We start from the raw sequence: 24,666 nt of genomic DNA, 5'->3' as shown, positions 1-24,666 counted from the left end.
AATGTTGTAGCACCTTTTTTCTGCTTATCATTACATGTAAATAAATAAATATATTTCGTTGTAGAGTCTCATAAACCTAGATGGGTCCCAATAGAATGTCATTCTAAAAAGTGGGTCCTGATACTAAAAAGTTTGAGAAGTACTGCACTAGTGTTTGTAGCATAGAAAAGTGCAATATACATAGTCAAACATACAGGGCCAGCCCATTCACAAAGCAAAGTGGTCACCTCAGGCAACAGATTGGTGGGGAGCCGCCACCTCTGTCTGCCTACACCTCCTCTACCCCTCTTTATTCTTCCTGGATTGGAAAAGGGGGACAGAGAGGAAGAAGAAACATGGAAGGAAGGACTGTGCTGAGCTAGAACATTGGTGAGTGGCAGGAGCAGAGGCTAGTTCAGCATTTGTTAAGGGGGTCAGCGTCTGACATATCACTTCAGGCATCAGGAGGTCTTGGGCTGATCTGGGTCAAACTACTGGTCCATCTAGCTCAGTATTGTCTCTGCCTGACTGGCAGTATCTCTCTGGAGCTTTAAACAGAGTTTTTTTTCCTAGTCGTACCTGGAGAACTCAGAGACTGAACCTGTGAAACGGCTTTGCATTGCAGGCAATGGATGATACTACTACTACTATTTACCTCCCTTTCTGTCCTACAAGCCAACACATGTGTAACATGCAGAAGCCCCAGACTGTACAGTAACTTTGAGATCAGCCCCAAGCTATTGGAGAAGGAAGGCTGTTACTTGCAGGAGAACATTAGAAATTTAAAGTACACTTTTTATTTAAATCATAATCTCTAGGTGCCATCTTTTTCTTGGTATTTAATGAGTAGCTGTGCGAGAGCTGCCTGAGGCTAAATCAAGGCACCTAATCTGGAAGCCGGTCATTAATTTTGCTCACAAGTTAACTGTATGGAAGCCCTCATCCTGTTTGCATAAATGATCCTTCGTTTTAAGAGATAATTGTGACTTTCTGTACAAGCTGCGCATTTTTCTGAAGAGTAAGCTGGTAGTTGGGTGTTTGTGAATGTTTAAATTGATGGCAAAAATAAAGCAGATTTGTTTGAATTCCAGTGCTGATTAGGACTGTGTAATTTTCCCCTGATAAGCAATTCCTTATTTAATAGCACAACCCCCACATACACATCATACTTTCCCCCTGAAACGCAGCTACTTTGTAGAGCTCTGCATCATTATTAATGCAGGGAAGTTGCCTTGGAAAAAAATTGTTTTTAGTATAGCTTTGGTTGCATTGGACCTGCTTGTTCTAGTGATATTTTCTGCTTCTACAGTAATGTATGCCTGCATGTTAATGAGCTATTAAACTTTCATATTAGGCATTTAGAGACAAAGTAATACAATTTTATTTCCTCCAGCGTCTTGAGCATCAGTAATACGTAGCAGTGTGCAAGTACACATATTTTAGATGTGTGCTTACAGTTACAGGTTTTCTATTCTATATATCTTGACCTGCTCTATATGTTTTATAGTTGCCTGTGTTTTGCATGCAAACAATCACATCTTCAGCTGAAAAAGCTTAAGCAACAGGTCTTCAGAAGACCTCTGCCTGAGGTTTGGTAGCCTCCACTAGGCAGAATATATACACCTTAAGGTGTCACACTTTTGGGTGTCGCAGGATGACCCCAGTGGCACCTCCTACCTATTCTCCCAGGCATCATCATCTTGGATCTTGTGAGATCTCACAAGATTTGGGTATTCATCTTGGATCTTGAAAGATCTCGTGAGATTTGGGCACCGCCATGTTGGATCTCGTGAGATTTTGCAAGATGGAAGAATGTGACGCCTGGGAAGAAGAGGCTACAGGGGCACCGTGACCCCAGTAAGTTTGGAAACAATTGCATTAAAGGGACAAATGGTCTCATTTGGCATGCTGCAGGTTCATGATCTCTTATGGAGATTCCTCAGTAGGAGCTGTTCTTCCTCATTCTCTTTAATTTTTCAAATGTTCCAGTTGTGCCTTCTTTGGCCGTGAAGAAGCTCGGACAGGCATTTGTGTTGCTGATCAGCAGGCCCACCTTGACACCTCTGGCTTGGGATGCATGTCTGTCACAGCCTATTCACATGTTGCCATTTACTTGTATTTTCTGCTCTCGCACTCCGCACAACCTACTCACAATGCAGTATGGAGAGTATGACCTGCATAATCATTTTGGATCTCCTTGGATCACTATGGTGGCTACTGCAGCGTTCAGTCAGTTCCTAGCTTGCATATACCTGCTAATATGTTGAGACAATTTGCATAAGGTGAGAAGAGAAAATGTTGCCAATCCCACCTACAAACTGGCACAGTTTTGGTAATAAATTATGGGAAGCAAGATTCATGGATACAGATAAATACATATATGAATTCCTATGCTAAATTGACAAAACAATCTAATAGATTTTGATAATTTCCAGACCAACATCAAGGAAGTTTGTCCAATCCTAATGTTTTCATATTCATTAGATCTGACTTATGCTCACTACTGAAATGTTCAAAGACAATGTCATCAATTTTCATAATAGCTCAGCATGCTACATTATATGTGGTTGTATTAATCTGACATTGCCTGAGACCTTGCTGCTGTAAATGGTGAGATTCCCCCCCCCCCCCCAGTTTCCATTAAAAAAAAAGTTTGGTGTTTTTTCCCCCCAAATCATTGTGGAAATGATCCACGCTAATTCTGAGCATGGAAACCGATAATTATCCAAGAACGTGAAACAGAATTAACATGCGCTAGAGCATGTCATGAACATTTCCTTCAGCAAACAAGAAAGGTAATTGCCGTCTGAGTGCAAAGCAATGAGAAACGTTTGGTTCACTTCCATCAGACAATTTGGAAGGAGCCGCTGTTTACTCACTTAACCCATCAGCACATGCCTTCTCAAAATGGTGCCATTCAAGGACTGATGGAGTGAAACAAGCCCCTTGATTGCAGGCGCTTTTCATTTCACACTTCCTAGGTCTGATCAAACAGAGTGTTCTTGCCTATTATTACAATCCTTAAAGCTGACAGGTGTGAATGTTCAAGCAGGACAACTTTATCACAGGTTCAACCTGGACAGAAATTTCCCAAGAAATGTTTTACCCTCATACCTGCACAATTCCACTGACAACTACTACAGTATTAAACTGTATAATTTGCTGTTTACTTGGTTAAGGACCCCCTTGCTGGATTAGAACAAAACTCCATGGACTATTCTGTTTACATTGATGGTCAGTAAGATGGCTCCAGGAACTACACAGCCAGGACATGGAAGAAGTCCTAATGTTGGATGTCACCAATACCTGATGTTTAGAGGTGTGTTGCATCTGTACAGGGAGGTTCTGCTTAGTGGCTACTGCTGCTAATATTAATAGGAATAATAATACATTGACTTTAAATCATAAGATTGCCAACCACTGCTCCTGTAACTACTTTGGTTGCCAATTGATTTCCAGGCACAATTTGAAGTGCTGGCTTGGGGCTCAGGTATCTGAGCAAATGCCCTCTTCCCTATGAACCAGTTCATCCCCGAAAGTTTATCCACATGCTTTGGAAAGTTCCAGATGGAATCCTTCACATTTTTCAGGTAGGCCTGGGAAAGATCCCTATCTAAAACCTAGGACAGGTGCCTTCGGTCAATGCAGGCAATATTGAGCTAGGTGGAGCAAAGATTTGACTCAGGATAAGAGAATGTCATACGTAAGTGTGCATGCCTTGAGTTTTAGTGCAGATATTGAGACCATTAAAAGTACTTTTTAGTAATTGAAAATAGGGTAAAAATATTCAAATGTAAGCAAGGGAGAGTTTTATGTACAGCAGTATTAGAAGTTGCTCAGAAAGCCATGTCAAGAAACAGCCTATTGGCATGTCTTATGAGTAAAGGAAAAGAGTGCAGTGGCTCTTCTGGAATTAGCACTCGTACAGAGCGCAGACGTGTTGCAGGAGATTGATGAGACAGCTCTTCCTTCTGTATATGTAGTTGAAGAGTTGGCTGGTGCTAATTAAATATGAGGGAAGAGGCAAACACACCTTCTGCTATTGTGGTCTTGGATCCAGCATGCATGTGAATGAGTCGTGTTTTCTGAAATTGCCATTTTGCAAGAGAGGGTTGCATAAGTGCCAGTCAGAGCTACAGCTGGTGGATGGAGATTTTATATTGACTGTGGGAGGCTTGGGTTCAAATCCCATCTCCAGTGAATGACCTGGGGCAAACCATTATCACTATTTTTCAGGCAGCAGCTGCTGAAGGAAATGGGAATTATAAAATATGTTGTCTATGATCCAGACATCCCCCCTCCCCACTGGGCTTTTACCAGCTTCTGACAGAATGTAAGGGGCTGTTTATGTTCCTGTAATAGACAACAGGAGCTAGATGGACTCTGGGCCAGCCAAGCCATGAGGCTGGCTGAGAAAGTAATGTTGGGCAGTGAAAAAGCCCACCTGCAATTGCCTCAATTTCTACTGCTCCCTCTCCCACTCCCCAGATTTGAAAGAAAGGGGGGATGGGATGAAACAAAGGTAGTGTGGAGGGAGTTGTTGGAGAGGATCTAGGCCACATTTCTTCCATATTTCCACTCCACTCCTTCTTCTTTTTTCAAATGTTGAGAGCAAGAGGAGGGGCAGCAGCTGCTGAGTGATGACACTTGCTACACTGTTGCAGGCATTAGGAGATTTTGGACTAGACCACCCTGGACTAAAGATAGACTGACATAGATGGACCAAGCTTTGCTAGATTAGTGTGGTATATCCTGTAGAAATAATAATCTGAATATTTAATTTTATCACGCTCCTTTTGTTTGAAGAATTGGCATCTGTTTAGCTTTAAAGTGCAAGAAAAAGATCCGCTCATACATGTAGAAATGTATTTTATTCTGTTTTTCTGAATTCTAAAAGAATATTAGGCAGAACAGAAACATCTGAGTCACTAAGACAACTTTAGACAAGGGTGCTTTCTGACATCATTTCTGCATAAGTCAGCAGTGGGCCACAGCATTTGCTCATCCCACTAGATGCAGCATATACGTAATTTGCTATATGGCATATTAAAAAGAAAATGAACTGCCAAACTCTTGCAAAAAGATCATGCTTTTGGTTACTAAATGATCCATGCCAAATGTCTTCGAGAAAGCATCAGCAAATGAGAATTAGGAGTCCACTCAGTCTTTTGTATATGATTACTGTAACAAGTGGTTACAATTCTTGTTTGTTCTTTCAAAACGAAATTGAATAATTGCCCTTTGAGGACTTTATGAGGAAAAAATTTTCTTTCTATTTTTCACATTTTTATATTGCCCTTCCTCCAAAGAGATCAGGATGGTGTACACAGCTGCTCCCCTCCTTTTGTCATCACAACAACCCTGTGAGATAGGTGAGGCTGAAAGAAAGTGACTGGCCCAAAGTCACCCAAGAAGCTTCATGGCTGAGAGAGGATTTGAACCTGGATCTTCCAGATACAAGTCCACCTCCCAAACCACTACACCACCCTGGCTTTGAAATTTATTTCTGCTGAAATATACCACAGCCAACATACTGAGGCTTTTTTAGGGGTGCATCATTGACTGTCTGTAATCAAATCCTTGTAGATTATCCATATTTCCATTCAAAACTTTTTCTGTTTGTTTTTTTTAAACATTTCAACCATTTTAAAAAAATGCTCTGCAATTTTTCTAATTTTCTTTGTAGTTCATTTGCAGGTCCTAATGAATTAAACCCAAATTAGTCCATGGATTCATTATTGTATTCAAAAATAGACTTGAAGGTCCACAGGCAGAAAATTATCCCTGTTTATATCAGCATCAGGAAAGTCAGGAAGGTTCTGTGTATGTAGCTCCTTGGATGCATCCGATTGCATGCACAGAGTGCTCCCAATACTGTCATACTTCATGTAGACCCAGTATACATTCTGGAACTCATGCACATGTCTGGAGAGGTATGCTTTAGGGCATGTCTCAAGCAGAAGTTGTTTTTTTTCCTATCTAATCCCTGAAAACACTTATTCCTAGTAGTCCACACAACAAACCCACCCAATTGTAAGGTCAATACATGGTCCAGAAACAGAGGAGAATGTCTCACATGCACATGAACCTTTTGGGTTATGTAAACTTCTGCTTTATTGAGATAGCACTAAAACAGCTGTGCTTGAAGCTTCAGTCTGGGCATGTTTTTATTTATTCTGTAAATTAAGGAGTCATGCTTCTACAGAACAATGATATTGGGTTCCCAAGGAGCAAAGGAAAATGAATAGATGAAGCTGTGATAGCATCTCCAAAATGGGTGTTCTGCTGGCAGTCATCCTTTCCACATTTGTATGAAGTAAATGTCATTATATTTTCTATATAAATATGGGGCATGTACCCAGAGCACTCCAAGTGGATCTGCTGCCTGAATTGGGGTAGATGCACACCCCCTGTTAACTTTTAACACTCCCTTTTAAATTAAAACCAAAACACCTTGCAGGCATTTGTGTGTGTCCCATCACTGTTGCTGCCTCTGCTTCTGCCTCTTCCTTACTCACTTGGCTGCTTGCAGCCAGGTGGTCAAAGAAGGTGGAGTGAGGTGGGCTGTGGTGCAGCTCAGCAACCCAGAGTTCCCCTTACCTTCCTCAGCCTCTATCTTACTCCCACCCCAGTTATGGGCAGAGCATGCTTGTTTCAACAGAACAAGAGGGAGGAGGTGGTGCAAGATTGAAGATAAGAGGAAGGGGGACAAGAAAAAGAGGCAGAGCTGCTGCTTCTTGCCACTCTGCTGGTGCGGGAGGTGGTGGAGGGCCACTGCTGTCCCAGTCCTTTTCTTGCTGTCTCTCTGCAAATGAGAAGAGTATTGGAGAGCGAATTGAAGTAGCACAATGAGCCAGAGGGGGCAGTGGCAGATGGAAGGTGTGGGACACTCCATTCTTCACTCTCCCTCTAAGCCAGCTCGGTGCTTGAAGTGGACTCTTCAGTCAGCTTCTTGGCTAGGCTGACCTTGCATGAACTTTTTAATGGGCAAAGATATTCTAACACGTATATATTTTCACCTGGTTATTTGTTTCATGGGCCTGGGAGGAAGTTTCTGCAGTATTGTATCCCTTGCTGGACCAGAAATCATTCACACAAATAGGTGCTGCATGAGTGAATTCTCAAATTAGCTACAAATGGTGCTGAGCAGCTGTTCCGGATGGGAAGAGCAACTGGCTTCAGACTCCCATCACCAAACAGCCGATCCGTTCAGTTTCATTTTTTCTCCACATCTTTATGCTGTCCTTCCTCCAAGAAGCTCAGGGTAGTGTACATGGTTCCTTCCCAACTTTTGCCCATCCAACAACCCTGTGAGGTCGATTAGGCTGAGAGAGTGACTGGCAGAAAGTCACCCATGATGCTTCAGGGCTGATGCTTTTGGACTTGAACTTGCATCTTCCAGATCTAATACCAGAACCACTACGCCATTCTGACTCTCCTGTTTTAGAGCCCACACATTAACAGCATACAAGACTGATCTGCCCCTGTAGTCGAATCAGAACCTTTGCAATCTTATGTGCTGATTTGAGGAAATACACCACCCAAACATCTTATGTAGATGATGGAACATCTTTAGATTGCTATGAACTTTTCAGAATGATATATATGATTTTCAGAGCCAGGATATATCTGTCAGTATATGGGGAATATAGATAAATAGATATAGAAAAGACACTGCTGGGGTGAGCCATGTGCATTAAGCCAGGATTGCGTTCTTAGGCTGCTATCCTATGCACACATACCTGGGTGTAAGCCTCATTGAATACAACAGCAGTTACTCCTGAGTAGACATGCATAGGATTACAGCTGTCAATGTCATTTAAGATATCTCAGTGGGGGGAAAAAGAAAAGAAAACTCTCTGTAATGCTGTAAGGAGTACATTAAGGCATGTGCTCCTTCAGGTCCTATAAATCGGTGGCTAATCAGTATTTGTTTGAAGTTTCTCATCCATAAGAGACAAAATGAGTCCCTGCCTTGTTAAGCTAGAGGACGTTGCACCTGGGCATGGTTTTTTCCATTTCCTGTGAGGGAAGGTGTGAGGTTAAACACCTGAAGCTACATGCTCTGGCTGTTTAGTAATCCTACAGCCTTTCCTAGAAGGATGGACCATAAACCATAGCTGACAGTACCCTGGCAAACTTCCAACCCTTTTCTCCATATCAGTATTTTTCACTTCCAATCGTACTGTTATTCAATACACCCTTTTTCAGATCTCAGAGGTCTCACTGACTTTTAGCGAGGAATCCACTGGGGTCTGATCCAGATGCAATTGCACATAACAAGAGATTGCTTGTGATAAGGGCACATGCCATGCAAAACATACTGTGCAGTCTGGGACACCACTGGATGGCACCTGATCTGCAGCTATAGCTCTTGATCCAGCCTAGAGAAAAGCATCACGTGGACGATTTTGTGAATGCAGGAGGTTGCCTTATTCTCAGTCAGAACATTGTTCCATTTAGCTCAGTATTGTTGGCACTGACCAGCAGCAACTCTCCAAGGTTTCACTTAGGACTGACTCAGAACAGTTTCAGTCTCTATCCTAACTGGAGAGGCCAGGTATGGAATCTGGGACCTTCTGTATGCAAAGCAGGTTTTGCTTTGCCTCCAGCTTTAAACTATGGCCCCTCCCAAGATCTTACAAAGCTTATCTTGCTTAACCCAACGGGCAGCCCAATCCTAAGCTGCCTGCGGCATGCAGCTCTGGCGGCACCGAAAATGGCTGCCACCGCATCCTGCGCACTACAGGCAGCGGCTGGAAGCTCGTTGGGAGAAGGGGACTTTCGTTCCCTTCCCCCGGGTAAACAGAGTAGCCCCACAATGGGGCTACTCGATTCACTGCCAGTGAAAAGGTTGGCGGTGAATCAAGTACCTCCGTGTTGGGCAGTGAGCGAGTGGCACCGAGTGGTGGGGTGCCTGCCCGGGTGCCCGCCCAGCAATAGCCCAGTGCCAGCCAGTGCTGGGCTACCACCGGCGTACCAAGCCTAGGATTGGGCTCATAGGCTGCTATCCTATGCCAAGGAGACCCAGGCAGCACTCCAATGCATGGTTTCAGGGATAGGATTCCGACACAGGTCACTGCCACTGGGATTCACCCTCTCCCTCCCCCCAAACACTCCATGGCCTCCCCCAGTTCTCCTTGAAACTCCCCTTGCCTTCCCCATTGCCACCCAGGTCGCACTGCTACCCCCCCCCCCCCATATATACTGATGCAGCCAGCAGGACTCTGATGCTTGGTGGCAGCTCCTTGGAGCTGTGAGCTCCAGATGTCATTGCTGGGCATTTGAGAACAGCTGGAAGCTCCTACTACTGTCACAAACAGCCCATAGGCTGTTTGCCCATATAATAATTTATACTGAGGCAGTTTGCAGAAACCCAGTTGGGGTTTTGGTGTGGGTGTGCATGTGTCTTTAGAACAATGTGGTAAAAGAAACCTGCCCAAGAGACAAGCCTTTGCTCAGTTATGTGATGCACACAGAGCAAGTGAGATGAATGTAAAGTCAATTGTCTTCTTACATGCAATTCCTGGCAAGTGTGCCCCACTGAACTTGGCAGACTTACATCTGAATGAACACGGATAGAGCCATACTATGGATGTCATTCAGCTTGGACCAAAGTCAAGCTGAGCCACAGGTACAGAAATGATGTCATAGCTGTTAAGATGAACCTTTCAAAGAGAGAAAACCATTTCTGATTTTACTTGACAGACATTTAGTAGAAGCTGTATAATTCTCATACAGCCCAAACACAATAGAAATCTGAGACAACAGAGCCGTCTTTAGTTATATATAGAAAGATTTTTGAAAAACCAGTGTGCTGTGCTGTGGCGGCATGATCTCAGGCTTTCAGACTGTGAATAACAGCAATGATGAACATCCAGCTTCTTGTTTAAAAATAAAATTGAATGACAATTCAATTCAATATTGTCTCATTTACACTTACCACACCCATCAAAGAAATAATCTGTGAAAAGTGTGACAGTGACCTTTCCAAAATGGGGCTGAATGACCCATTTTTTTCTCTCGAAAAGAAAGGAACATTTGTTGATGCTTTTTTGTCACCTCCCATAGAGATTTGCAGTGACTCATTGAATGATGTGTAATGCACATAAAACGTCAAAGGAGTTAGTATGCATCAAATCCTGCCACCTACCTTCTCCATTGTGTGACTGTTGTGAGTACAAGACATACATTGTACTCTTCTTCCACTGTTCACCCCATAATCCAGTTACTAGAGCAATTTGTAAAGCTAATGGGTTGTGATAAAAGCCACTTGTCAACAGTTTTGTAGACAGTACATGCTGAATTGGTGACGAAGCAGTTCCTTTTCCAATAGAGAGCAAGAAAAAAAATGAAATCTGTCCTTATGGGAAAAATTGATCTTCTTTCTGAATTTGTACTATATGCCCCATCACCAGAACAGATGCACCAAATCAGGCTTTCAAGTGTTTTGTGCTTGCGTTTTTTCAGCATTCTAAGCATCGGGGAACCCTGCGGAAGGGCTGTGCGGGGCTCCTTGCACCTCCTGCAATGTCCATGCACCCATCTGTAAATAAGAGCACCTCCCTTCTACACCGTTAACTTCCGCCACACCCTCGCTCCATCCCCCACAAATAATAATAATAATACATGTATTTATATACCGCCTTTCTTGGTTGTCAGATTTCTCCTCTGACTTTATTCAAGGCGGTTTACATGGGCAGGCTGTTCTAAATCCCCATAGGGATTTTTACAATCTAAGAAAGGTTCTATACTTCAAGAACCACAACATTTCAGATGGATCTTTTTGTTCTGGTATCACATTCTGGCCTCTGATTTCCTCCCACGCAAGCTGACAAGCAGCTCCTTCATCTCTCACATGGAGGGCAGCCAAGACACTTCTTCGCTCACACCGAAGAGCAGGTGGAATAACTCGGCTCAGCTTGTCAGCTACTTCAAGGTCTCACCATTCACGGTGCCGGTGGCCTCGAACTGGCCACCTGCGGATGTTATCTTCACTTATCTTCACTTTGTTATCTTCACTTATCTTCACTTTGTTATCTTCACAAAGACTTCACTTGGGAGTAAAACTCCAGGAAAGTTTGAGAACCACTGCTTTAGGCTTTCTGTCTATCCAGTAACAACTGGCTTTTTTGGCCTTTTGCTGGTATAGGAACTTCTGACTTTTCCTTAAAGTTTATCTAGTTCTTCTCATAGCCTTAGGTACATATTGCTTGGTTCTGATGCTCTCCAAGCTGCTTGTGTCTTGTTCTGTGTTACAGCAATATTTTTGCTTTCAGCCATTTTTCTTTGTGCTACCAATGTCAACCAGTGATGTCACTAGGGGGGTGTGGGAGGTGCAGGCTGCACCAGGTGACACGCAAGGGGGAGTAATGCACACTGGGGGGTGACGCGGTGGTTAGGAGTAATACGATCGTGTTATATACTGTTGGGTGCAGAAGTTACAGCAGAATGCAGTGAAAAAACCAGAGTGAAATATCTCCTTTCTACCAAAAGTTATTGGCAAAAAACCAGAAAACAAAAAATGCATGGAACCCTACGGAAAGTGAAACTGAGCCATATTGCGTGTTTACTCGTGAGTAGGTGAACTTGCCTTAGTCCATCAGAAAGGGCAGGCTAAGAGAAATCCAACGACACCAGAATGGTCCTGATCCACTGAATATAGCCCCCCAAAAACATTCGAGAAGGAGGTCCCTCCCTCCAAGCTGGTAAATATATTGAGCCTATGGAAAGTGAAACTAAGCCACACGGTCGTGTTTACTCATGAGTAAGCAAATGTGCCTTTGCTCCTGAGCAGGTCAGGCAAAGGGAAATGTGAGACCACCAGAATGGTCTTGATCTGATGAAACTGAAGCTCAACAAATGCTCCAGAGGTCAGCCCCCCCCCCCCCTAAAAAGAATGAAACAGAGGGTTGAACTGGTAAGGTGAATTTTTTTCAGTTTAGTCTTGCAAAACCAGGTGGGTCCTGATAGTGATATGTTTGAAATAAAAGTACTTAAATTGAACTGGGTACTGGGTAGGGTTGAACATCTTACTGATTCTTTTTTTGGGACAGGGGGTTTTATTGCAGGCAGGATACAGAGAAAATTCATTTGGTGGAACAGCGCTGGCTTCCCCTTATTTAATTAATTGTTTTACTATAATTATTTATTTTAATTTGCTTTATGATGTCACATCAGCACTGGAAAGTTGGATAGGATTGGGCTCTAAGTAAAAAAAAATCAATGCTGTCAGGTCAGCATTGGAGATCAGCAGGTCAGCAGGGGAGGATAGCCCTTGCTTTCCCGATAGCAAAGTGGCACAGGAGCGTAGGGAGACAGCACAAGAAGCAGGCAATCCCAAACAGAGCCAAAGAAGCAGACGCAGGCTTGTTTGTTGCAGAAGCTTGTATTGGTAAAAGGAGCAGGCAGAAGAGCAGTCAGTCAAACGGTCCAGAAGGCAGGGATACAGCAGGTCACAGTCAAGAGACGGCAGTCCAAATCAGTACACAAACCAGCAGCACAGCACGCAGAAACCCCACAACAACCCACACCCAGGAGTCTATGCTTGCCCCATATATACTGGGGCCAGCCAGTCAGAGTAGGGCGACCTCATCGTCACAAGACGGTCTTGTGACCCACTCTGATTGGCTGTCCAGTGGTGCATTGCACCATTCCTCCATAACCTACGTGACTCAGTACTCATCTCTCCCCAAGTCACGTGACTCCCACCTGCAGCAGGCACAGTTGATTGCACCAGCTGTGCTGCCTTGCTGGTTGCTTCACACCAGGCCCAGATATCAGGACCTCCTGCCACATCCTGGCTAATAACAATCTCAAACCTGGGGTGCCAAAAACCTGACAAATGCAATCAACGTAACCAATTCTGTTACATTGTCACCTGTTCGCACATTTGGCTGTACCCAGCTACAGAATGTCTGTACCCAGTTACGCATTGTGTGGATGGCTCTACCTGGGTTCATTTTTGCAGGTCAACAGTCTGTGTACATTGTACACAAAGTATACCTTTTATAATAATAATAATAATTATTATTATTACCTTTTATTGGATGGAATATATGAACAATTATTTCCACACTGAGGTTTACGTTTGTAACCAAGTATCGAAATGTACCTTGGTACATTTTAATGCATGGACAGTTCTCATATCAGCCCTGGCTAATATGCTTCCTGGTTTCTGGAACGTGGGAAAGAAGAGGAACCTATTGGTAGACAATGCTGGCTGGCCTTAATTGCTTCAAAACTTGGAAGCATGTTGGTTGGAGGCCAACTGACACTGCCGGGAGCCAGAGAAGCAGACAGTAAAGAAATGTATTAGTGGTGAAAGAGATAATAAAAGGCTCAAGATGAAGAAGGGAAGAAAGAGAGGTGAGATTTCACTGCCCCAGATGTGTGTCCAGGAAGCTAAACTGACTTGGGCCTCAGTTATGGGCTGTTGAATAACACTCTGTCTACCATGGGGTAATTCTGTGGTGTTTTTAATTGGTTGATATGAAATTGCAAGACTTTGGCTTCTAATGGAAAAATGGATCAATGATATGATGAGGCCATAACTCTGCTTTAATAATTTAATTAATAAACCTTTACATTTTGAATTGCAGCAATACATTCAAATCATCACCAACTTTTTTGTTTTGTTTTGTTTTGCATTGCAGATGGAGATGGAGAAGACAAATTCTAAATCCGAAAGGTGGTTCAGTAGGGTGGGTGGAAGTGGGGATGGAACAAATGAAGAGGTGGAGACTAGTGGAGACTGTGATGATGAAGATGGATGTCAGGGATCTGGTGACAGAAGCCACGCAAAAGGTAGGGGTCATCGTTTTGCAATATGCACTTTGAAAATGTACCACAGCTTCATTTATCTCAGTCAGTCTTGCATTTTACAGTTCTTTGATGGGTCAGCCATTCTTCTAACTATAGTTGCTAGAGCTTAATCTGCACATAGTAGAAACACATGTGGGTCCAGTCTAAGTTGTGCCATTCAGATATGACTTTGCATCAAAAACTGGCTGTCTGTTGATCCATGGTTCCTTGTTCCTGGTGGTCTTCATATTTCTGCAAATATTTGACTTCTGCAAAAATGTTTATGTATGGATGTTTATGTATGGATACCTCTGTTGAAGCAATGGCTTTACTGTACTGTACTGGCTTTACAGTTTGTAGGGTAGGAACTATCCTTCAGGGATCATTAGTTTACTAGCCTTAAGCATGACTACAGTGCATTGGGTAGCATCCACAGTGATGCTTACAGAAGAAGCTTTCGTTCAAGGGTGAAAAGCTCATTTCATATAGTGGGCCAAACAGCATTCATGGCATCTGCTGAGGGTCAGAAGTGATGAAATTAAGCAGGAAGTGACCCGAAATAAGCACTTTGTTCTCACCTGTGAACTCATTAGCTTCAAATGACAGAGGAGAAAATATGCAAAAATCTTGATCAGCTGTAAAGTAGCTACAAGTTAGCAACTTGATGATGGCTGAAAGAAGGCAAATTCTACTCTGTGATGTTTGATGCAACAAGGAACTAATAGTATATAGCTTACTACTTATGTGACCTTGAAGTTTTATAAATTCAACCCCTTAATCTGGACTATTAAATGAATGGTGTGGCCATAATATTATTTTTTTTAAGTTGTCTTTCTATTCTTTAAAAAAAAAAAGAAGAAGCAAGATTCCTCAGGATCTTAGGTTCTGAAGTCTGGTGAGAACTTGGAACAGTATTGGAGGCCTCCAAAACTTGGTAGTGCAGATCTTTGCAGCTATATCATGAAGAGCTTCCATGGACCAGATATTGCCTGCGGGCCTTCTGTTTGACGCCCCTGCTTTAGGTACAGCAGTCCTCTACCATGTTACCTCACCACTAACAGAACAGGAACCTTTCACCTTGTGCAACATATACAAAAAGGTTGTGCAGTGTGTTGTGCAACATATCTCATATTATCTTCCACTGTCACAAGACGTGCTTTGGAGCAAAGGTAACTTTTGCCTCATAACTATCTTCTCATTATCCTTCCATGTACGTAAGGGCATTTCTGTGGTGAGAGATACTTCTGGCTGCCACTCTTTATTTGTCAGTTTTTTTAAAAAAATGTTATTATCCTGCACAGTATTTTATATCGTTTGCCTCTCTGTATTCTTCTTTCAGGATTTTCAGTTTGCTAAGTGCTTTAAGTAACGTGTTTTCTCCTCAAAGTGGTACAAATTAAGCAGCAGTCAGGTGCTCCTAAGTACCTTTTAATTGACTATTAATCTATTTTTATGCTGTTGCTTTGCCAGACTGTACCAAGACTATTGTCTTTCTGACACCTTGTAATGTAAAACGAAAAGCGTTTAAAACTTGGCTGACACTGAAGCTCAGCAACACTGTATGTGCAATCTGCATTCTCCTGACACCACAATACTCCCATAGATGAGCAAAAAAAGAATTATGTTTCATATCCAGTGATGCAATGATTTAGTAGGAACAATAGTCACTAAAAATATAGTTCAGATAAATTTTAGAGACTGCTTTAGATTTGTAACATTAAGAGCAGCAATTCCATCTTGAGAAAATTATAATGGTATTTTGTAATTAACTTTAAAGTACTGTTACGTGTTTAGGCCACTAGCTATAAATCTGTTTTGCATATCTCGATGCAATTAAGAGAGAGAGTGGGAGTAATCTAATTCAATGAGTGTTTTGCTTTAACAGTAATATGATTTTTCAGAACTTCAACAATTTAATATAGTGTCAGTTTTGTATAATTCTTTGGTTTAAATTTGTCCCATATTGCAGGTGAACATAAAATATTTCATAACATGTCTCATGCCTAGATTCATTATCTCTCCTCTCTCAAGAAAGAACTTGTAAGCACTGTGTAGAGAACTTGGGTTTCAGTTTTCCGCTCTTAGTATCGTTAGTCCCAGTTTGAATGAAGAATTTGAAAACATACTGGCAATACATAACATAGGTAATGGAAAAATTCTCGAATTAGATGTCAGGATTACAAAGCCACTTCACATTAAGAGGAGGACAATCCAGTTGGTGCATGGGCTGGCTATATTAAGGCAAGAGAGTGTTCCACTGAGAATTTCACAGTGATCCTGCAATGAAGCTCTTTTAGGGCAATTGTATGCAGATTCATATATGTCTAGACAAGTAATATATCCATAATCATTTTAAGATACCGCATGGCCGAGATAAGTCAAACAGTCTTCTAAATTTCCCAGCACTAGTGCAGCAGTACGTGCTATGCTGCATCCTATGGGGGAATTTTGGCTGCTGAGGGTCTTCTCAGTTAAGGGGATCAAGCAGCCACTATGGGTCAATAATAACAATAAAAATTATTAATTATAATAATAAAGTGTGGAAAGTGCTTAATGTATTATCTTGATGGTTTGTTTGTTTTTTAAATTCTGTAAGGTAAGAACAGGTCTTGCCTCTCTATATGCTGATTCAGGACCGTGGTTTTAACTAACTGCCGGTTTGGAACCCACAATGGAGCCTGGACCTGAGCTCTCAGACACTAGTATAGATGTTCTACGGTCACATCCGGGAGCCTTTCTGCAGAGGCTACATGCGGCCTCTGTGGGCTTCAGAAAGGCATTTCCAGTTTTTCGGAAGACACCTCTGGCACCACCTTTCTGAGGCCCATAGTCACTTCTGTGGGCCTTGGTACCACCTCCCAATGGTGACCGGAAAACATCCCTGGTTGCATCCAGAAGTCCTATGGACCAGGACCTGTGAATTTGTTTATCCACAGGTTCCATAGGGGTCCAGGAATGAATCCCTCACAGATATCAAGGTCCAACCATATGCATTACCACCCCCAGATTGCAGTTAGAGATCCAAAGCTGAGAGGGAGTGCCTTGTTTAAGTCCACCTGAGAACTTCATAGTGAAAACAAGATTCAAACCAGAGAATCCTAATTTGCAGTTCAGTCTCTTAGCTACTAGGCTACACCAACTCTTGGGTTGGGAGGAGAGGTTGTTTCACGTGCCTTTGTGAAAAGATGTAAAAGTTCACAAGGCAGCAAGTGTGATGAAGAAAGAGGGTACATAACATACATATGTAGGTTCGGTCATCCTCACCTGCTCTAGTCTGCTTAGTTGACCATTTGGGGTGGGATGGAATGGGACTGTGTACTTGGATATACATCAAAATGTTCATCCTATAGTAGAGATGTGCAGAGCCCTGAGAAATGACACTCATGTTGCAGAAAGTCATTTGACTTTCCTTGAAAATTCTTAGATCTTTCTCCCAGGAAGGGTGAGGGCACCCTGAAATTTGTTTCAAATTCATTTTTTCAACATTTTGGTGCATGACTGCAGCTGGATCAAGGAAGGCAGAAACCAAGGAAATTTCTTATTGAATTTCTGTGCATCCCGGGACATTGTCCCTGTTCTAGTTCTTTTCAGCTTATCAATGATCAGTATGTCAAATGAAGGGACAATATAACCCAGTTGTTTCTGAAATCAAATACAAGAATTAAAATATGTCACATGCATATGTAACAAGCAATGAGAAGGCATGGGTTGGCACTTCAGAAATCAGGAGCATTTTTTCCTCAGTATCTTCCTTTGATATGCAGATTAATTAACTTTTTTTTTTTATTCCTGACATCTCCCTGCCTGATTTATATCGCATCTCAACAGCTGTTGAAAATTAATGTATTTCTCTCATTGTTCACTAGCGGTGTCATTAGGAGCCTTTTTCACGTCAGGAACCCTTTAGCCCTCATTACCTTCTTATCTACTAACACTTCTCTGCCTGTTCTCAGCACCAATATGCTGTATAAATTGTCATCTTAATCAGTCTCCATTCCCATGTGCCATGTCCTCAGGATGCACTTAGGCTTGTCTGCATCTAAATATGCAGTTGTACAGCTGGGGTGTGTGTGTTGGTTTTCCGTGTTTTTGTTTTTTGGGGTTTTTTTTGGCAATGATTATTCCATCCATATTACAGGAGTAGATCGTATGCTGGCAGCATGCCGCAGCTGCTGGATCCTCCAGCTTCCTTGTAGAATATCATACTATTGAATTCTTTTCTCTGCTTCTGTCATTAGAATTCTGGACCTTGCACATCATTCCAGGAGCGCAGCCTTGTTTGTATCCTGTGCTTCATGAGGTGTTTTGTTTCCGACTCCATCTTTACAATCCTTAGAAATGATTTCAGTGTCATACTCCTATAAATGGTTCATTCTGTTCAGGAAGAGCTTAATGGCCTGCTTTTTTTTTTTTTTAAAGGATTTGGCATCTTAGATTCTTGAGTGGAAGGATTACTGTTTCTCCTAACGACAGCTTAATGGGGTTCCATTATCAACACAGTGGGTTTCTTTTCTACACCATTTATGGCAAGTCAAACAGAATAAGAGCTGGTGAGGGGAAAATGACACACAAATGACAGAGATGGCTGATGCAGAAATGGTTACTTACAACTTGGAATGCAGGGAGCAACGGTGGGAGGGTAACGTTTCATCTTCAGTTCCTGAGCTTCCCACAACCATCTGATTGGCCACTGCAGAAAACAAGGTGCTGGACTACATAAACCCTTGATATGAACCAGCAGGGCTCCTCCTCCTCTTTTTGCTTCTTCTGTTTTTGTTTGTTTGTTTGTTTTTGTTAGCTTAACGAGTTCATACTGCTGTGGCTGATACTGAATAATAGATAATGCAGTAATTGTTTTCTCCCTGTAAAAGTGACATGTGTCTTCCCAGAAACCCTACAACAACCCAGTCCTATTCCCTACTGCTGCTGTTAAAATAATCCATAGAGAGAACAGCTACTGCACTATCCCGTGTCAGGCAAGGAAGGTTGGCATAACCACACTTGGGAGGCACCCAGTTCCCCGAGTGCTCTGCCAGGCCCCATTGGCCATTATGTCTGCACGTTGAGAGGGTGGATATGCCAGAGACAGGTCAGCAATGATGAGCTCTACCTTGTGCCACAATATTCATGCCCCATTGAAATGTGTGGCTGTTATGAGTATGCTTCAATTAATACTGAGTGTCATGGGCAGCATCCATGAAGTCCTGAACAGCCCTAGTGATGGTACCTTTTTGCGGACATTAAACGTGTCCTGCACCAAAAGCCCTCAGGGACTTCCAACATCATGCCCAAGGCTATCTTGGCCAATTCAGGCAGAGAGACTGTTCGGCAGCAGAATGTATATCGCAGATTCCCTACCCTGTGCCAAGCACTCAGCTTTAAAAATAAACACACAAAACTGGAAGTCTCGACAGGGAAGGGAGTCATGATTATTGCAATTGAGGATTGGAATGAGCTGTTTGAGGTAATGTCTATCACACTTTTCTTGACATGTATTTTTAACAAAGAAATCTTTGCTTTTGCTTGGGTACTGCAGAATACCAAATGGAACATTTTTAGACGATATTGCCATGGCAATTTTTTTTTGGCTCCTCAATTTAGAAAACAAATTTAAAGCTGTCATTCTCACATTGTAAATGTATGTCTGAAATAAGCTTTGTGAGACAAGAATTCATTGACTTGTACTGTGGTGCCGAGCGAGGACTACATCCTGAGTTCACTGTGTTCTCCTTCTCCATTCTGAGCAGGTTGGGGAAGAACAGAGCGATGGAGAACTCTCTTCCTCCTCCAGTGCCATCACCACATCAGTGCAGCCTCCAAGAGCTTCCTTTCCCACCCCCCACAAAACATAAGGGAGAGGCCCTTGCATGATGGAGAGGGCCTTTGAGGAAGTCTAGTTGCAGATGGTGGCAGTGGGAGAAAGTGGCAGCATAAATGGCTGTATTAAACGATTCACACTGATGCTGCTTGCAGCATTGGTGGGGGCTTCTGGGGTCAGTCAGTGGCCAACGCCTGACAATAGCCCTGACCCCCTAGAAATGTTGTCCTGCAATTATGTGAACTTGTTACATTTATTAATTTATAGCTCAAGATTTCTCCTCCCGTTTTAGTACAATTTTGCCCTCTTTCAGTCCTGAGTATATTTATTTTGGAATAAATCCTTTTGAAGTACATACATAAAACTTTTTATTTAAAAGTAATAATTTTTTTTTTTAAACTGGGGAAAGGTTGGGGAATGGACTGATGCCATCTCATCCCCACTGGTCCTTACTGCAAAGATGAAGAGACAACACCAGCGGCACTCTTATCTCTGTGGCCCAATGGAGGGGAAAGCCCACTTTATGCAACTGTCACACCTTCCACAACTATCACCTAATTCCTTCTGGTGGCCTTTTTTTGGAGACTGTTTACATCAAGCTGGCTCCAGCTTTAGTATCTACTACTAGCCATAGTCCAAAGCCTGATTATTATTATTTTTTATACCATGCAAATTGCTTTTGGAGACCTTGGTCTGACAGACAGTATATGAAATGAAGAAGCAAAACTTCCAAGTGTACTTAGGATTGGGATACAAGCCATTTCACCTGACTGCTCCTTCAGAATTCTCTGCCAGAGTAGTTAATATGAGGACAGTGACACTGGTGTGTCTTCACTGTTGCTTTGCCCCACTCCCATGAACTATTTTGTTGCTGTTTTCTGAGCTGGCTCTTGTCGGCCAATAAAATTGAACTCATGTGGGAATCATGCCAGGACATAAAAAGCCCTGCAAGGAAGACACTTTGATTGAATTATATCTCGAAACTAAAGATAAATTCTCTCTTCTTATACCCAAGTGCCCAATGTCGACTCTACAGTTTGTTTGTCTTCCAAATGGATATATCCCTGAAGTCTACAATCTGTTTTTCATTTCAGGTAAATAAATTCCCACTTTCTGATTTTGTGCTTCCCGAGAATGTAACACATTTTTCTTGATCAAGGCAGAGTTTTAAAAAAAAATCCCTCCAATCATACTACTTGGGTAGGTCTTTTTTTTTTTTTTTTGCTCAAACTGGGTAACTTGTTTGCTCAAACTGGGTAGCTTTTTTTGCTCAAAGTCTGCATCACTGTCTCCTGAGATGTCCTACTCAAGATGTGTGCATCACTGCCTCTAGATTTGGGCTTTAAAAAGCAAAAGACACACAGCACATATCTGAAGGTGGGAGCCAGGGCCAGTCTGACGCATGTTGCATGAGGAATGGATTGCAAAGGACCCGAGTAGGCAATGAATTCAGGGTGCCTTTCACCCTGAGTCTGTCATTGCTGCCACCACCCAATGGCATAGCTAAGGCATCTCGTACCCAGGGTCAGAAAATTTTTTTAACAGCCCCAATAAAGAAAATCAAATTTAACACTCCCTTGTTGTATCTGGTTGCTTCTGGGAGGTGGTCTGTGGCACATGGAGAATGTGTACAGTGAGGTTGCATGTGGCCTCCCTGCACCTCAAAAGGCCTCTTGTTTTTTGTGAAAACCAGAAGAGCCTTTCTAAGGGCTTCAGGAGACCTTCTGAGACTCTGGCTCCACCTCAGGATCTGCTGTTGGGTGTGCGGGTTAGCACTACCTCAAGTTGTGGTACGCAGGGCAATATACCTCTCTGCTCCCCTTAGTTTCATCATTGCTGCCACTGCTTCCTCCCTACAACCCTCCACTGATACAAGCCACAATCATCTCACTTGAGTGTGAAGCAGATCATTCCCCCCCTTACCACAGTCCTTGGGTACTGTTATCAAACCTGGATGTCCTGCACTTCTGAGTCTGACAAAAGTACACGAGGAACATAGTAAGGCAGTGGTTCTCAAACTCTCTGGGAGAGTTTGAGAGCCACTAAGTACTTGTGTAGGTGGAGGGGAGATAGCAGGGGCAGGGGGAAGGCAGCAGCGTGATCCCCTGGATCGCGCTGCCCAGGGGGCTGCAGGGGCTTGGGTGCATTTGCTTTCACTGCTGCGGGAAGCCCTGCTGCAGGTCACGCCGGGCTCCCCACAGCCTGGGGAGGCTGCAGGAGGCTTGGGTAAGTGCACCCATGCCCCTGCAGCCCCCCTGGGCTATCCGGGTAATTGTGCCACTGCCACCTCCCTGCCTCCAGGCTGCCTCCACCCCTTAAGGGGGCAGAGGCCAGGGCTCACAGGCTGGGGCATCACGATGCCCCAGTTTGAAAAGCCCTGCAGTAAGGGTTTGGGGTTTTTTGTGGCTCAGAGGCAGCAGACCCAAGGCAGCATCAGTCAGCTTTTGCAGTCTCACTTCCTCAGTGAGATGTAGCAGACAATCAACCTTTGAACAAACCTTGAATATGATTTCTGGCAACATCAGATCTTCAGTTCTTATTTGAAGTTATGTCCAGATGCTTTCAGTGATAAAATATACTTTGCAGGATGAATGTTAATCAGGAATGATCTCAAAAGGAGTACAAGTGTAATAATTGGCCCTTAATTTCCTTCCATTACTTGTTTTTTTTAAAGCCATCGAACATCGTTAAAAGAGAAATTTGAGCCCACTTTCCACAGAATTGTTACCAGCTTGACAGTATATTTGAAAAGATAAACAGGATTACCTCAGGTATTGAAACAATCCTTTAGTTCACAAGTAGGAACTAGCTATTGAAGCACACTGATTAATTCAGAGAAAAAGCATCTTGTAGCCCTATCCTTGGATGATTCCTCAGGTGTAAATCCCACTGAATTAAATGCAACTTGTTATTACCTTGCAACTTTATTGTGCTTTCCATGTTCTGGATCTATTTACAGATCCCAAATTTTTGAAAGTCACAAATTTGCTATTATTCAGAGACCACCCTGTCCCATCCCAGAAATGTTCCCTCTCCCAATGCCCACTTTTTGGCTAATTAACACGTCCTTATTTCTAGTAACAACAGCTGTGGTGTGCAAAGGAAGGAACACAGAACTCCTTACCTATAGCAATTAAACAAATTTATTGCTATAAACACAGACACTTCCTGCAGTTTCTCTTGTCCAGAGGTTTTCCCCTCCCCAAAACTCCACTTAACTTAGTGGGTAAAGGTCGGAAGCCTCCAGTCCAAGTCCAGTGTCCAAAGCACAGTCCAGTCTTCCCAGTCTAATTTTCTGCAGCAGAGTCCCTCCTCTGTAGCCTCTCTAGCAGAGTCCTGGCAGTCCCCTTCTCCTGTAGGTCCTGGTCCGTCCATGTCCCATAGGTCTGGGGTCCTGTAGGTCTGGGTCCGGGGTACTGTTGGGCTTTGCTCCTTCTGAAGCTGCCTTTTATTCCTGTATGTCCCGTTGTCCAAATGCAGCTCAGCTGTGAGCTACCTTGTTAGCCCCTTGTCCATTCAAAGTTCCATCAAGGTCAAATGAAGCTCAGGTGTCCATCAGAGTCTCCATTAGCCTTGATTGATTACAAGCCTTGATTGATTACACTTAATTTTTTTTCTCCAGCACTTTTTCAGGTATTGACATCAAGCTAACTTGGTGGTAGTTGCCTGGATCTTCCTTTTTCCCTTTCTTGAATGTAGGGGCATTTGCTGGCCTCCAACCTTCTAGTGCTTCCCTGTTTCTCAAAGAGTTCTCAAAAATTATGGACAGAGTCTCATCTGAACCTTCTGTATTATTTATTTATTTATTTATTTATTTTATTTTCCATATTTTTATACCGCCCATTCTTCAAAGAGCTCAGGGCGGTGTACCCAGCTGCTCCCCTGCTTTTGTCCTCACAACAACCCTGTGAGGTAGGTGAGGCTGAGAGAAAGTGACTGGCCCAAAGTCACGCAGGAAGCTTCTTGGCTGAGGGGGGATTTGAACCTGGATCTTCCAGGTCTAGGTCTACCTCCCAAACCACTACGCCACCCTAACTGTATCATCCAGTGCACCTTCAAGGGATGGGTAGGAGGCATCATGGATGACCCAGTGCAGGGCTTCTCCTTAGGACCCCCAGCACTCTCTATATTACGTAGCATACTATATCAGATACATACGCATCAAGTGTTGTCTCCTGGTCTGTAACTAATGACTGCTCACTAGATGGCTTCAGAACAACTAAATCAATCTGTGCATATGGGCTGTTTGAAAATGCATGCCCTGCAGCCACTACTTTATCTATTTTTTTGTTTTTTTTTAAGAGCTACTCATTGATTTTCAAGTTCAAATTCTATGCTTTCCCTCAGCTGCCTAATCATAGTCTCTTCTGGGCTATCAGAACTGCTAAGCCAAAGAGGATGAACTCTGCACAACCCAACTGTACAAACTAAGCAAGCCAACTGCTCATCAATACTTCTAGCTCCTGGGCTCTGAAATGCTAGTTTAGTAGAAAACTGTGCTTATTACTTTTCAGAAGCTTTCTGCAGATTTATGCCAGCATAATGCCCCAAATTGCTGTTATTGTGGGGATTTATTTCCAGGCGCTTAGTAAGATTTTTCACTGCATGAATATTTAAGTACACTTTGCATAGCAGGTTGCAGGAAAGCCAACTGTGATGAGGTCAATGGGGATTTAGCTTTTAATTTTAGGAGAAAGATGGTTTATCTCCCTAATTCCAATAACAGGCCTGACGTACTCTTCTGCGGTGCACAGCTTTGTGTCATGACAACTTAGCATTGCAACAGCTATCACGAGTACGAATGACGAGTTGAAACCATTTCTCAGAGTAAGTGACAGGAAAGGACCAAATGCAATTATGGTTCCCCAAGAAATATATTGGGGGATGTGATCCACTGCTTAAGTCTGCCATTCCTGCACTTGGGTGTCAGCGGAATGTTAGCAAAGTTGGTTATCCAGCAGGGTTTGGGACACTTATGGAGATCAAAGCATGGGGTGATAAAGAAAAGGAAATTATTTTGGAGAACACCATATTTGGATAGGGAGGGAAAGAGGGAGGTCCTCCAT

The 24,666-nt window shown here is 42.9% G+C and overlaps 1 protein-coding gene across 1 annotated transcript in view; it reads left to right on the top strand.

The window, feature by feature from the left end:
- Positions 1-24,666, top strand: part of LOC136645910 (glypican-5-like) — a 468,549-nt gene that overhangs the window by 342,195 nt on the left and 101,688 nt on the right. The window contains exon 9 of the mRNA XM_066622361.1: positions 13,635-13,785. Coding sequence (XP_066478458.1) covers positions 13,635-13,785 — 151 coding nt within the window. The remainder of the gene's footprint in view (positions 1-13,634; positions 13,786-24,666) is intronic.

Source organism: Tiliqua scincoides, chromosome 3 (genome assembly GCF_035046505.1).
Source record: "Tiliqua scincoides isolate rTilSci1 chromosome 3, rTilSci1.hap2, whole genome shotgun sequence".
NCBI classification, from domain to species: Eukaryota; Metazoa; Chordata; class Lepidosauria; order Squamata; family Scincidae; genus Tiliqua; species Tiliqua scincoides.
This window is presented reverse-complemented; position numbering and strand designations above follow the sequence as displayed.